At 46.4% G+C, this 12198-nt stretch overlaps 1 protein-coding gene across 1 annotated transcript; it reads right to left on the bottom strand.

Annotated features, from left to right (window-relative positions):
- Positions 1–17: 17 nt before the first annotated feature.
- Positions 18–927, bottom strand: LOC6730495. The gene is made up of 4 exons (XM_002077640.4): positions 705–927; positions 442–654; positions 260–374; positions 18–204 (listed from the first exon to the last, which is right to left on the bottom strand). The coding sequence occupies exons 1-4, from the start codon at positions 815–817 to the stop codon at positions 43–45; spliced, it is 603 nt and encodes a 200-aa protein (XP_002077676.1). The 5' UTR covers positions 818–927; the 3' UTR covers positions 18–42.
- Positions 928–12198: the final 11271 nt, after the last annotated feature.

Here is a 12198-nt window from a genome sequence, read left to right as displayed (position 1 = left end):
ATATACTAATTATCTGCTTCTTTTATAAAATTACATTTCTTCCTACAAATATGAATCATTTATTAGCCGTTCCATTTCCATTAGTTGTGGCTTTATGGCCTGATACTCTGCCATCTGCTGCTTCATCATACATCCCACTTTCAACCGTTCAGCGTGGACATCATGTATAAGCTGTCGATTTTTAATGCTTTTGGCCATAGCAATCTGAAAACCAAGTAATCCAAGTATTACCTAATTCTTCGGGGGTAGAAATACATACCTCGAGTTCCTTTTCCTGTATCTTAAGCTGTTGCTCCATGAATGCGATGCTTAGATTCAAGTTGTGCATGCGCAGCGGGCGAGTGAGTTCCTCAGGGGACAGACTGTTGAAGTTCCTGCGGATTTGCATTAAAAACCATGGTTGGTTCTGCTGGACAACCAAATTCAAAACCATTCACCAACCAGTTCTTGCCCTCGTGGGCGGCAAACTGCTCCTTGAGCATTTCCAGCGTCGTCAGCTTGGTCTCCACGTCGTTGCCGGAGAAGAAGCACTGGTTCACATCGAGGACGATCTTGGTCATGAGCCGCCGGGTGCTGCTGACTATTTGCTCGGTGTCCAGGCTTGTGGATTCGTGTTCCTCGAGGATGGAGGCACACGACTCAAGATCTGAGGAGCTAAGCAATAGTAAGCGTTTGGTCAATCCCTCAATCAGCCATTCTCCTACTTTAAATCCGAGAAGATCTGTCCAATGGCTTCCTCGTAGGCCTGCTTCACCTGGGGAATGACGGCCTGGAGCCGTTTGAAGGCCGCCTCGGTGTCCTCTTCAATATTATTCATACTTTTCACACTATCCTGGCAATATAATAATTACAAGCATAACTTGGCGACCGAAAACATATGTGACCATTTACAGATAGCTTGTGAATACCAACCCCTATATGATATGAACGTAGGTATAGGGTATTCGAGTTGATTTAAAGTATGATAACACATATATATAAATAATTTTAGACAACGTAACCAATTCAAGAATCAAATCTGGCAAATTCGAAAACACTCAATATGCGCAACTCATTTTTAACGCCAAATTCAGAGTGTATTTCTCGAACTGAATTACACAACTTTTCACATGTCGCATCGGCGAAGGAACTTGCAACTAACACTCAATAACTCCACTTTTCAGTTTCCCCGAAAGTTGTGCTTTCACTGCAGTTTGCCACATCGGGAAACTTGCCACAATGGAATTTCCTTTTATCTCCGCTCTTTCGAGAGGGTTTTTAATTTGTGCAACGTTTTGGGCAAATTGTTGAGGCGGGGACGCAGTTTTTAATATGTTTTGAGTAATTTGTGCGCATTTGCGAATTTTTATCGCAGTCACAAAAGTTGGTCCTTTGTGCTCCTTATCGTGTGCTCCTCGTTGGCGCGGTTGTAATGATGACTTTATGACTTTATTTACGTGCAATAAAGGAAGCATTCTGCGGCAAACTCAGGTTTAAGCATCACCGAGCCACTACTTTCGAATATAAATGCGATCCAGGTTAATTTATTCGCTCGCCCGGTCCGGCATTTCCATTATTTTCCGGGTCCGAAAAGGAACTCAGCTGTGGAGTAGGCAGAATTCGAAATGTGCTCTCCCTGCACAGGAAAAATCATTTCGACATCAATCTTATAACGACCCATAAATGTCACAAAAATGAAAAGGTGGAAAGTTCGATACATTACCCGGAAAACTGCCATGGGACATGCATGTTTTTCCAAAACTTGGTGCATACTTTCAGGCACCATTAATGGAGATTGGAAAAACTACTAGCATCTCCTCCGTATGGATACACATTTTCTCTTTGTGTGGCACGGGTCTCAGATATGCTAAATCCCGGCCAGAATCCTGAGCTGTCCCCGCCAGGAACAGAAGCAGAATCAGGAGGCGTGCCGGTCGGTGGCCGTGTTAACATGCATGTGCCACTCTGCCGCATGTCTTGCTAAAACTCGGCTCCGAATTTGCATTTCAATGATTAAAGTGTTAAAATGCCGGCCGACACATGCGGACTATTCAGAAACCACCGCCCAGGATCCACCCGCCATCGTCCTCCGGATAGTTGGTAATGGCTTTATAAAGCGAACACCTCAAGCAAGATGCGATTTTAATATTCTTATTCTCGGGCACATGGTGTGAAGAACTTGGAGATGTTGACTTTTTGTGGTGCGACTGGTATGCAAATGAGCCTAAATTCTGAGACAAAGTTTTGCATACTTTTCTGAATTCTGAATTCAGAATTATACCCATCCAAATAACTATGTATTTCTCACACTGTTTGCGCTTGTCCTGCTCAAAAGTGAGGACACGCTTTCCCCGAAAGTCTTCTCTTTAATTAGTGAAAATGTAGAGTTCTGAAAAAATACTTCTTATTAATAAACTCATATCACTTACCTAGAAACCCTTTGAGAAAGTTATTCCTCTGAGTTGCCATGTGACATAATAGCTGAGAGCAATCAGTTCTTGAGTAAAGTTCAACTGTATCTCAAGGAAAGAAGAAAGTTTTGGATATTCAATTCCGAGCGTTCGTGTCGGATCCTTTGACGTCAGATTGCTGAAAAGTTATTCGAGTTTTATTTTCCTAATCAGAAAGTCGCGTGTCGTCCTGTCAAGGGTTTCTCCTGCTTCAAATTGGATAAATCACTTGGCTCTAATTGATGCTCCATTTTGCCAGTGGGCAAACCCATCAAAAGGCGTTCTGGTCAAAATCCAATCAAGTCAATGCCATCTGCACTGAAAGAAACACTGATCCTCGTCTGAACGAATATTGTGGTTTTCTTAGCATAAGTACATCTGTGTGTTATCAGCATTTACTGATAGTGTTATCACCACCTTGATTATTCGCTGTTCACATATGGGATGCAGATATGTTGACTTGGTTCTGATCTGTTCGTCCTGTGTGCAACAGTGGGCCCTGGCTGGCAGCGACACTTGCGGGCGTGACAGGAATGGAGGAGCCACTGGGGGAATACCAGTGTCGGGAGGGGTGTGGGGCTGTTGGAGCCAGTGCGTCAGCCGCAGTGCGTGAAATGCATTTAAAATTTTCGCTGCATACTTGTCGCCTCGAATTACAGCGCATTTGTCGAGTGGTGCTTTGTGCTTTGTTCGTGAATTTGGGAGCTGCATTCGCATGCAAATCCACAGTGGAGGTCGCCTACGTGTGCTTCGTACACATATGTATGTAGATCAATTGTGCAGAATTTGCCTGAGTAAGGCGACTTTTAATAGTTTCTGAACTTACAAGCTGCCGCGCAAATCGATGGTTAGGAGCCGACCACTATTCATGTGACCGCAACTGTGGGCACTCATGCGTGCTGGAAATGCGCTTTAAGCACGCATTAGAACAATGCATGAAACCACAGCCACCGCCATATACAAGGCTGTGTATATGTATCTGCACATATCTGGATATGGCAGCCGTAGTCCTACCGATTTTGCGGATTAACACAAATGAAACGCATGTACAATGGTCGAAAGTAGCGTCAGACAATTGGTATGCAAACCGAGTTCCAGCTACACATGTAAGTCCTCCATATCGTTGAAGACGCCTCATCTTCCATGGAATGCGATTCACAAACCTTTTGTTTGCCTAAGCTCTCGGTGGGAGCTCTCCTTTTCGGGGAAGGGCCGAACAAAAAACAAACACCGGAGCAACAACCGCCTGGCGGGGTTAGTTTACGGAACCGGCTTTTACGGGCTTAACATATTAATTAAACTTGAAGTGGAAACACGAAACCCGGCTGGGTCAACTTTAAATTAAGTTTTAATCTGTTGCTCATATTTAAACAGCCAGCAGATTGCTGAGTGTGTGGCTGCACTGCGAAAAAAGTCGAAGGCTTGCCACCCAAAGTTGCAGCAATAACTTGTTAGCCGAACTTTCCATTCAAACAAATCGCTTTCAACTCCATCTGCAGATGTGTTCATGAACAGTATTATCTGCTTATTTATTTGTTGAGTTGATGGGTGCAAGTAGTTCTCCGTGTAGCTCCCCAAGGACACTTGAATTGTGCGTGTGGGCGCTGCGTGCTTTCTTGTAAGCTCCGATGTTCTGGCTCCGCATCTCTAATTGAAATTGGTCATTTGGCACACGACTTCCAGCGACCGACGACATGGAGGTCTCAGGACTCAGGACTCGGGACTGACGGATGACAGGCGACAAGTGAATGGCAAGCAACGACATCGGGCTCTCAACTCACCCAGCCTGCACTGAGAGAAAAATGGGCAACTTGTTGCGTGGCATACTACACTTATGATCAAAAGAATAACCAATCTTCATAGGCCAGCTGGGTATGGGAGCTTGTTCAATCAATAAGATACAATACGTATCCATTTGGGGTGCGGATATTTGCTTGCTGTGTTGATTCTCCCCGCTGAAAATCAACTTGTGGCTGCTCCTTCTCCTCCTCCTCCTCCTCCTTCTCCTCCTGGTAATGCAGTTAACTTGGATTCCGTTCGTGTCCAGGAGAAATCGCATAACTCTTCGCTGCCCAAATCCCATCCACACGTGCTAAGGCACACCTGTGCGGATGGATGGCGGATGGATAGGCGAATGCGGATGCGGATGAGGATGTGGGCCTGTTCCGCACCGGCAGATTGACAGCTTAATAAATTAAAATGCATTAAGTGGCTGGCGTAGATTTGCGGCAGCCATAAATCTTTCACCCCTAGCCCTGCTGAATCAACGGAGCTGGCTTCGGGCTTAAATATTATATTGTAATTCAAATATTTATGGCCATCAGCGTAAATAAAACTGTCTACTAAACGTGGACCGGGGGCTCCCGGTGATGTATGTGGCTCAGGTGAGCGCCGCCACCTGTCACCTGCCCTTGTCCTTCCTTGTCTCCGGTTTCCACCCTCTAAGCTCGCGCAGCAACAAATTCTCACGCACTGAGCCATTGACACGGGCTGCTAAGCTGTTGAATTCGGGGTCCTGGGAACTCCGACCTTCGCCCGGCAGCTGGCTGCCAAAAAAACCCCGCCGGCGGGTGGGTTGGGATCCCCCGGCCAGACTGGCGGGGGACTCCCCTCCAGATTGCCTAGAAAATCAAATACATGCAAAACAGCTCCGCTTTCAAGAGCGATGCATATTTGTCAAGTTGAAAAAGCCGGGATTTCAATTGCGACTGCGGATAGTGCTTGTGTGTGTGAGTGGATAATGAAATGAATTTTGGCCGGGATTCGTGCCAACAAACCCAAAGTTATTTGGATTAAATTACTACAGAGGAAAAACTTTAAAGGCTTTCTAAAAATATCAAATATCTTCAAGGTGCCTTTAACTCCTAAACGGGTTTCACTAGCACACATTTATTTGATTTCAGATTAAGTGAGATCGAGAGTTTTCAGTCGAGTTTTCAGAGAGTTTAAAATCCTGCCATATTTTCGCTGAGTGCATGGGAAATGTAATAAATAAACAAGCTCGCATTGATATACCGCAAAAATATGAGGACGGAACAGGAGGCAGTGGCCGGGAATCGACAAATCATAATAATCGTGGGCATTCGCATTTCTCTGGACGTATCTTTGCCATTTTCTGGAACTTCGTTCTGGCCACTTTTGAGGGACCGCGCGGCTCGAAATCCCTGACCGTCGGTATGTATAGCTGAGCGCTTCAATAAATTGTCCGTTATCATTTTCATGTTCCCGCATTGACAACGGTTGGCTTTCGGGGTCGACCTGCCGGGTCGCCGGGGCGTATGAGCAACGTCAAGTTCGCATCGAAAAGCGGCTGGCAGGACGGCGAAACTGCTCGGGATCTGGATTGCCTGGGAACGTGGGATTGGGCGTGGGATTGCGTGTTCCGTGCTGGGCCTAATTTGCCGGAAATAAATGTGCAGCAATGTGTGCGGACTTAGGAAGCCAAGGCAGATCGCGTCTAGCTCTGGGAATCGGGAATCCCGGGAATGGAGTGGGTTCAGGCCGTGCATCGCCTACGTTCCTCCTGCTCCTCGTCCTGGCGAGATGGAGTGCCGGTTATTATTATTGAAGCGCCAGGAAATTCGAAACTTGTCAGCAGTTGCCGGAAAGGGCAATGAATGTGGGGAGGAGGATAGGAGGGTGGTTGCCTGGTTGGTTGGGAGGTGCTGACGAAGTCCTTGTGGCAAATCGAATTCCGTTCGATAGCATTCACCGTGAAAGTTGAGTGAGTTGAGGAAAATTGAAGTTTAAAACTCTACATGAGCTCGGATTGACAGATGCGATTGGACAGATCAATATTGTTGCAAATGAAAATCCCAATGAAATCCTATTGCCCCACTCGATTGAAAAACATATATAAGTTTAATTGGGTTTTCCCTACATACTTGATTTTATACTACCGTTTAATTGGTAAGTAAAATTAAATATTCAACGACAAATGAACAGTTTATGTAAATAAAAGTAAATGAATTGCACATAAAATAATTTATTAAATTTTTTATTGCATTTGCCCAAAGTATAGTTGGGATTAAGCAACAACTTTTCTCCAAGATAAATTGTAAAATGTTGATACGCTGGCGGAGCTTTCTCGAAATGAACTTCCGTCCATTTCCTGCCTGGGAGTCCTGTTTGCCTCGAACACATTGTTAAAGTATTTTAAAGACCCCCTTTGTTAAGAGGGCTTAAAGATTCTCCAGAGCAGCTGCGAAGGAGGAGGCGTGTCCTCCAATAAGTTTAATGGCTGCTGTTGTCGTTCGAGCAGAAGTACGCGACATCGATAGTTCCTTTGGAGCGTCCTTGGGCGGGGGAGTCGGGAACGCGGCGGATTGGGGGCCATTAGCGGGCTTGGTCAGATTTACGCTTGAGGTGCTGAAAGTACCAGGAGGAAGAGGAGGAGGTGGTGGTGGTGGAGGAGCAGGGGAGTAAGCCCAGTCAGCATCACTTTCACCGCCTCGGTCGTCATCAATTGTTTCGTTAGCAGCCAGGACTTGTCGGCAATCAATCAGTTGCTTCTGCTCTCGGGTTTCCGGAGACTCCGGCTCTTTGCATAATTAAAAAAGTATGCGTTATGTCGTTTACCTGACGCTTATTTTGGCGGAGGACTCCCCGCGGAGGAGCCGCGTCAGCAATCCCGACAGGGAATTTAAATTGCAAAGACTTCCGCCGCCTCCTCTCTCCGCCGACCGGCCGGGATAAGCAATACTCGACAACACCTGGCACCCCATTTACCTGCACCCCAAGCCCATATCCACCTCCCGATCCCGATTCCACGGATATCATCCCACTCCCGTAGCCGTTGTTGCTGGGCGGCAGATTCAATTAAGCTGATGAAACGACAACTGCGGAGCAACCAGCAGACAGCAGCAGTGTTGCCCACTAAACAGATGATGGAAAATGTAAAATACAAATCACGTGGAATTCAAATAGGTTTAGGTAAGCAACAATTTGTTCTCAGTTCATGGTACTCACGTCGAGGGACAAAGCAAACTTGTGTCTAGGTTGGCATCACTGCTCCAACATGGCAAATCCAGCTGACGGAGCCGCTTAACGCGTGGCAATAACATCGCATTTCGTCCACCACGACGACGTCTCCATCCGCTGTCCATCATCGGGCATTCCATTTAAATACGTCGCTGTCAATTAACCGACACCATGGAGGGAGCAGGGCGGGGGTGGTGATGGTGCAGTGATTGCACCGCCCACCCGGACGAATGAGCAGCCGAGTTAACTCAATTATGAGCATCGATGGACGTAACGAGCGTTGGATGGACACGTGTAGTCGGGTTATTATTATTGGCCGAGTGTGCTGGATTTAATTCCATTCAATTGGTCGTCGAAGATGGCATCGGCAATCGAGTTTCCCCCAGCGCTTCCATCCCGCGCATCCAAAGTGCCTCTTTGCAACTAATTGCACGGCAGAATTGCAATCGGAATCGCAGTCACAGGGGCCATATAATCGAATCGAGTTCGCATCGTTGGCAAATTGAATAAGTGAATGATTTGCCACGACACTTGGGGGGCATGGCCATCCCCGCCAGGATTTCCCCATCCTGCCGCGCAATTAGTCAATCAGCAGAAGGCAACAATCGAGATTCCCATTGGGAGCAAACAAAGTTCTCGCGGTGCGAGCCCAATTAACCAGGCACAAAAACAGAAACCGAACCGGAGGAAGTTGACGCACCCAGAGATCCTTCTTATCACTCTGATAATTAAGATGGAGATGATTGAGCTTGGGTTGGGTATTCTATTGGGGATAATATCATCCAATGAAATGTGAAGTTTGGCTTTATAAGGCAAAGCTTCATTTAATGTACATCTGTATCGTATTAACTAACTTTTTATCTTCCAGTGTAGACCAGGCCTGGCCTCCGGCGTAATTAGTGCACTCGAAGGTGCAGTCCGGCTCACTTGACCGTGCTCCTTTGTTCGCGGGTTCTCGTTTCGGCGGGCTCCTTTTTCTGGGGATTTTCTCGAGTGCGTTTTTCCCTTGGTTTCCTCTGTTTTCCCCTGTTTGCGCGGCTTTGGCGCCTTTGTTGATTCTTTTAAATTTCGTCTTTCAATTATTTTATGCAAATAAGCAAGCGGAGCGCAGATTATGCCAGCTTGACGGGATTCGCCATCGCGCTCCGCGGATTCCCGTTTCCCGGCTGCTTTATCCCCGGCGGAGCGGAAGAAATCCGCTCGCCAAATGAATTGTTTGGCATTGTCGTGTTGCCGTCTCAAAACGGACCGTAATCATCTTAAGTTGCTCAAATGGGTTTGTTCATTTCGAGTGTTTTCGAACAACTTCAGAAATAAAGCGATTTCGCCGTAATGTTTGTCCGTTTTCCTTTGCTTAATTGGAGCTCCTCGGGGATCCATTTGGCCCACTCCCGGCTGCCTGTCCCACTTCGCCTCGAGGGCTCCTCGATTCATTAATCCATTTTATCGCAATGTTTGATTTTTCGAGCGTCTACCAGTCGGGCAACCAGTCACGTCTGGCTTAAATGCATTAAGCACTTTTTCATTTATATTCCTATTATGGATTCCTATCGCTAATCGATCACAGTCCAATTCCCACGCCAGCCCCGAATGTTTCCAATTAAATAATCAAACACACAAGGAATGCTAATCACAGTGCGATTATAGAGTTTAAAGTATGCTATGGCTCGAAATCAATAGATAAATAGGTTTTAAGCGCACTTTATCCCAGCTTTGGGGTCGCATTATGAATTAATGTAATTTTCTACTAAACGCTCGTTGTAATTTTCCCCTGATTTCTGCCCCCTGCCGTTAATTAATCAATTATAAGTGGAGTCTTATCCTTTGCCACCTCAAATTATGAGCTCCCCAAGGAATCTGTGAAATATTTATGATTCGACGCCCCTCTCTACACCAGTTTCGAAATTTAATTTGAATTATCGTCGCTGGTGAAAATGTAGGTGTCAAAGCCAGACATCATGTACAGGTGCAAAAATCGGACCCGTAGAGGCCTTCAAAGTGCTCCACCGGGTGAAGGATTCCGGATTCCTCCCCTGCGAGCCCCTTTACATTTTCGTGTGTGAGAGAAAGGAAAATAATTGAGATGTCGGCAGAAATGTAAGTGGACTTTTATTGACTGTTTTCCTGCTTGGCTGGCTGACTGAATGGCCGGAGGGACAAGGTCTGTTCCTCCCTTCCACATCTGTGCCCCCATCCTTCGTCCTCCTTCGCCTTCCTCCAGTTCCAGCATGCAATGTCCTCTAGCCCAGATATCTGGGCAATATCTCATTGCGACCGCAACAAATGGCGTGCATCGCCTTTGTCTTCGATTGGAAGGTGAAAAATGTGCTGCCGGAAAATCGATAGCTTGACTTGCCAGCCGTTTTCCCCCGCACCTCCCGCCCTCTTCGGCTTTGATTGGCTTAGTGCGGCTCTTTAAGATTGGCCTTCAGCCTGCTCCACGCTCACGTACCAGTTTATGCTAATAACAATAACAGCGAAAGCGATGCCAAGAGAGGAAGGATATGGCGATACCTGTTATAGTAACGAACTCCTAGCTCGATTCCCTTAAATGATAACTCGGAATAGTTGGGTTAGACTAATCGAAGATTACAAGGCTGTGCTATAAAATAGAGAAGCCTCGTTCGGAATAAATATATTTTTAAATCATGTGGCACTACTTAAAGCTTTGCCACTTGTTGCATGCATGGGTATACCTTCAGGGGCATAGAGTATATAGTGAAGGGCTCCGTTTCCCGGGCAGCTGAAATGGGTAACTGAAGACGGGAATTGCCGTTTTACCTGCCACGTCGGCCACATCGACGACGTTGTCGCAGTCCCATTCAGCGATATTGTAGTGGTTCCTGTCCCTGTCCTGGTCCTCGACCCCCGCCACCCACCTCCTTCCACCTGATAACCCGAGGGTCCTCCAGCGTCGTCGAGTGGCGAAGTGGGTGGCTGGGGTTTCGGGGCTGCGGTTAAATTGCGTCAAGCATATTTGACATTTTATTATATGCGTTACAACGCAATATCGCCAGAAGTTGTGGGCCCGTCACACATGTGTCGCCGCTTTTTTCCGGGCCCGTGATGACTTCAAGTGTTTTTCATTAACTGCTGCTTATGAATATTAAATTAAAACAGCCATTCGGCTGGGCAATAGCGGAAAACAAAGACGGAAAACACAGCCTGGAGCACCTGAAGGTCGAGGAAAGCCGCTTAGGAGATGGAAATGGAAAACCATGTCTAAGACGTCGCATATTAAAAGAGCTACCCCAAATTGAATTCTGCGCCAGACCGGAATAAAGCTGTTTGACGTCGCGACGCGAATTCAATTGCAGCTTTAAGGTCCTTCACTCCTCTTGTTTCTTGGCCTTCCCGGCGAGCGAGAGCAAATGCAGCTCATGAATTTCAAATGAAATTAAAAACGTGTTCGCTAAAAATAATAATGCCGGAACAACAGCAAAGGAAACAGAATATCGTGGCAGCCGGAGGAATAGTTGCATCCACTTGGAAGCGCCTGGATGGAGTTTCGAAAGCGGGGACTTGAAGATTATTCCGCAGCACGACAGGATTTAGTGATGTAAGCTCGAATGTTTTCCTGTTTTCCTGTTTCTCCTTCGATTCCCGCAGTCTGTCCACAATTAACTCCGAGCAATTCTGAGTTCGGACCATTTCGATGAGGAGGAGGAGGAGGAATGCAAGGATGCGGCAAGGACTCCATGTTGCCAGCTGCTACAACATGTAAACACATCGGTGCCATGAGTGCTCGACCAACTGCAACTGGCAATCGCAGGGAGATGCGAGATGGAATCGTGACTTTGGGGCCATGAATCAGAATACTCGCATCATTTTAGTGCAGGATTTCCAATTTTTTAGTAGAGTTTTATAAAATAATACCGACTTTGGTTTTATCACCAAACTCGCATTTTTATTATCGAACTTTAGTATGCTCTCAAATTTGCAGTCAAATTCGCATTGCTATCACCACTGTGCTTTCACTCATTTGAAGACTTGAATTGAGAAATTTTCTGGCTTGCCACGCCCCGTGCCCTCGGCTCCAAACGCCCCACTTAAGACTCTGGAGGCAACTTTTCTGTTACTTCAAAATTCAATTTTACGCAATATGCGCAAATCACGATTAAAATCTTGTGCGTGCTCTTTCATTGCATACTTTGCGGCTGTAAGCGGGCTTTAAAACGGAGGGGGCTTTTCCTCATTTCCCTGGGCTGCCGGCCAGAAGAAACTATGAAAATGTGTTTTCAAATTGCGAAACAATTTGTTGACCGTAATTGAACTTTGTCGTCCCCAAAACGCACTTCGCCGCGACCCCGCCCCTCCTTGGTCACCATAATTGTCGTAAAGCAAACTTTTGTCCGCTCATTGCGAGGCTCGTAAAAGTTTTCCTCGCTTTTCCCGCTTCCCCCGCTTTTCCGCGCTTTTCCTCATTTTTCCAGCTTTCTTCGCGCGCCGCCTGCGGCGAATGGTTGATTTCTGTCTCTGTGTGCCTGCTTTTATGTGCGTGTTGTGGTCGCTCCAATTTATAAGGCCAACCGCAAATTACCCCTCCCAAAAGCCACGAAACTCCCGAAAACGCCGACAGATGCAGATGCACAGAGACAAATAATGACCCATTAAAACGTTAATGGGCCCGGGTGCACTTTCTCCCGGCACTTGGGTCACAGCATCTGTGACCTAGGAATAAGAACAGTATTAATGAAATCTTATTTTCTACTTCCTAGAAGTTGAAACCAAGGGTTTGGCAACATCCCCTTAATAAACAAAAAACTGCACATACTAGAGTATAGTATTT

This window comes from Drosophila simulans, chromosome 2L (assembly GCF_016746395.2).
Source record: "Drosophila simulans strain w501 chromosome 2L, Prin_Dsim_3.1, whole genome shotgun sequence".
NCBI classification, from domain to species: domain Eukaryota; kingdom Metazoa; phylum Arthropoda; class Insecta; order Diptera; family Drosophilidae; genus Drosophila; species Drosophila simulans.
This window is presented reverse-complemented; position numbering and strand designations above follow the sequence as displayed.